This window comes from Rutidosis leptorrhynchoides, chromosome 8 (genome assembly GCF_046630445.1).
Source record: "Rutidosis leptorrhynchoides isolate AG116_Rl617_1_P2 chromosome 8, CSIRO_AGI_Rlap_v1, whole genome shotgun sequence".
Taxonomy (NCBI): Eukaryota; Viridiplantae; Streptophyta; class Magnoliopsida; order Asterales; family Asteraceae; genus Rutidosis; species Rutidosis leptorrhynchoides.
The window spans coordinates 9,903,305-9,906,232 of record NC_092340.1 but is presented as its reverse complement, the minus strand read 5'-3'; the positions used below and the strand labels follow the sequence as shown (position 1 = coordinate 9,906,232).

Below are 2,928 nucleotides of genomic sequence, written 5' to 3'. Positions count from 1 at the left end.
AAAACCATATCATATTGCATATACAAATACAACAACAAAACTCAATACTACATGAAATATTGCATATAAAATAGTAGAATTGGAATTTTTTAGTAGGGTAAAAAAATTAAAAATGTAGCAGCTTTTTTGGTAGATATAAAGACTTTAAACAAAATATAAAGATTTTGAGCAAAATATGAAGGTTTAAAAAAAAATGAAGATTTATGGGTGAAAACAAAATTATGTGGGGCAAATGAATAAATTCAAAAATTTTGCATTAAAAATTACAAATTAACTCAGGACGGGTGCCCTCACCTGCCTCTCAGTAGTAACGCCCCTGTCTACATAAGTGGGGTAAGTGATAAGATGTTGACAATTATTCTTCTATTTCAGAGTAGAGATAAGATAGATAGAGAGATTGTTTATTAATGAACTTTCGGTTAATAAGTCGATTAAAAAAAATGTAAAACGTAATAAAAATGGTAGAATTAAATTTTCATGAATTTTAAATCGGCTTGAAATTCAATTTAAATTAAACTCTAAATGATAATTAAGTCGCTAATAAATTGATAGTTGGACAACACCTAAGTTAGTGTTCTAACAAAACAAAAAAAAAAACAGTAAAGTAATTACTTGTTATCTTTATTAATTGGTGTCTTTGTCGTTTACAGAAGATGGAGGGTGATTTATGTAAATATAATTTTTATTAGTAATTGGTGTCGTTTGTCGTTTACAGAAGATTAGGGTGATTTATGTAAATAAACATCAAACTCCAATGAGTGGTATTTTTGTGCTCACTCAACCTGATAAAGTGAAACTGTATCCTATATTTTCAACAAATAATTCCCCACTTTCTCATTAATTCTCTCTCTCAAAGCTGCCACCACCACTGACCGCCGTAAAAACCAACCAACCGCCGTAACCATTGAAACCCCACCGTTTATTCCGGCATTACTCCGCCGGATAGCACCTAAATTCATCGTCCACATGCTTCCTCTTTCGGATACCCCTCCGTCACCACATAAACAACCCCAAAACCCTCACGAATTAAATCGTAAAAATTCATTCTCTTCTATTAAACCTTATCTCCCTCGAACATGGCTAATTTTTTTTGTCTTTTTCCTCCAAATCGTCCTCATTTTATTCGCTCGCAGTTTCCACATACCCACCCATCAAACACTCCCTACGCCGCCTCTCATCGCCACCGTTCACGGCAGCAGCGACGACAACATTCAATGTTCGGCCGGTAAAATATTCGTTTACAACCTGCCATCATTTTTTAACACTGAATTGCTAGAAAACTGTCATGAATTAAACCCTTGGGGTTCTCGTTGCGATACGTATTCTAACGACGGCCTTGGCCGTCCGGCTACAAAGCTCGCCGGAGTTATACCGGAGAGTTTATCCGGGGCGTGGTTTTGGACGGATCAGTTTGCGTCAGAAATTATTTATCATAATCGGATGTTAAACTATCGATGTAGAACACTAGAGCCGGAATCTGCTACGGCGTACTACATTCCGTTTTACGCTGGACTCGCAGTTGGAAAATATTTATGGACGAATAATTACACGTCTGAAGATCGTGATCGTCACTGTGAAATGATGCTTAAGTGGGTTCACGAGCAACCGTATTGGAAAAAATCGGACGGTTGGGATCATTTCCTTACTATGGGCCGCATCACATGGGATTTTCGCCGGTCAAAGGAGCAAGATTGGGGTTCTAGATGTATCTATTTACCCGGGATGAGAAATATTACGCGGTTATTAATTGAACGAAATTCGTGGGACTATTTCGATGTCGGTGTTCCCTATCCCACCGGATTCCATCCCACGTCTCCATCAGATGTTGCCACGTGGCAGGAGTTTGTGCGTACTCGTACACGTGATACGTTATTTTGTTTTGCTGGTGCGACACGTGGTCTCATCAAGAACGATTTCCGTGGGATTTTGTTAAACCAGTGTTACAACTCATCGGGTTCTTGTCGGGTTGTAGATTGTGGCGGGTCAAAATGCTCCAACGGGACTTCGTTGATACTTGAATCTTTTCTCGGGTCGGATTTTTGTCTTCAGCCTAGAGGGGATAGTTTTACTCGTCGGTCGATTTTCGATTGTATGATTGCCGGTTCGATTCCGGTTTTCTTCTGGAACCGAACCGCTTACTCTCAATATGAGTGGTTCTTACCGGGTCAAACCGACAGCTATTCGGTTTTTATTGATAAAAAAGAGGTGTTAAATGGGAAGTCTATAAAAGGTGTTCTTGAGAAATTCGGGCAAAATGAAGTGAGAAAAATGAGAGAAAAGGTGATTGAATATATTCCAAGAATTGTGTATGCAAAACCACATGAAGGTCTTGATGGAATGAAAGATGCATTTGATTATGCTGTTGGTGGAGTTTTGAATAGGATTAAGGTTCAAAATCAAGAGGGGTTCAAATGGTAATATTTTTTAAGAAAATTCATTTTTATTATTTGATAATATACTTAGTTTATAGATATATATACGGAGTACAAGTTTTGAATTATGTGGTGATTGTGGGTCGATGTTGGAGATATGTACAATTTATAATTTGATTTGCTATAACTCGATAACAATAACAAATGAATGTTTTTTACAATGTTTGCATCATGTATCATTTATTTGCTGTCTATTACTGTATTTCATTGATATCTTTCACAAATAGTTTTAGGTTTGATTCTGTATTTTGTTTGACTAATGTTAATGTTAATTGTAGCGTTTGCTTTAATTTGTCTATAACTTGTCTATAATTTGCTAAAACTAGAAAATATGTTAAAATAGTCCCAGGTTCTTATTTTAGAGAATGAATATATACCGTCAGAAAATATTTCTGATGGGCTATATATTGTAAAGTGTTATAATTCAGTAGGCTTATAACTAATTTTGACCTAAGCCTATACAATCCTTAAATATGAGAGAGTATTAATGGAAGAG

General features: G+C 36.2%; 1 protein-coding gene across 1 annotated transcript; it reads left to right on the top strand.

The window, feature by feature from the left end:
* Positions 1-822: 822 nt before the first annotated feature.
* On the top strand, positions 823-2,452 carry LOC139862551 (xyloglucan galactosyltransferase XLT2). The gene has a single exon (XM_071851166.1). The coding sequence runs from the start codon at positions 967-969 to the stop codon at positions 2,416-2,418; it is 1,452 nt and encodes a 483-aa protein (XP_071707267.1). The 5' UTR covers positions 823-966; the 3' UTR covers positions 2,419-2,452.
* The last annotated feature ends 476 nt before the right edge of the window (positions 2,453-2,928 follow it).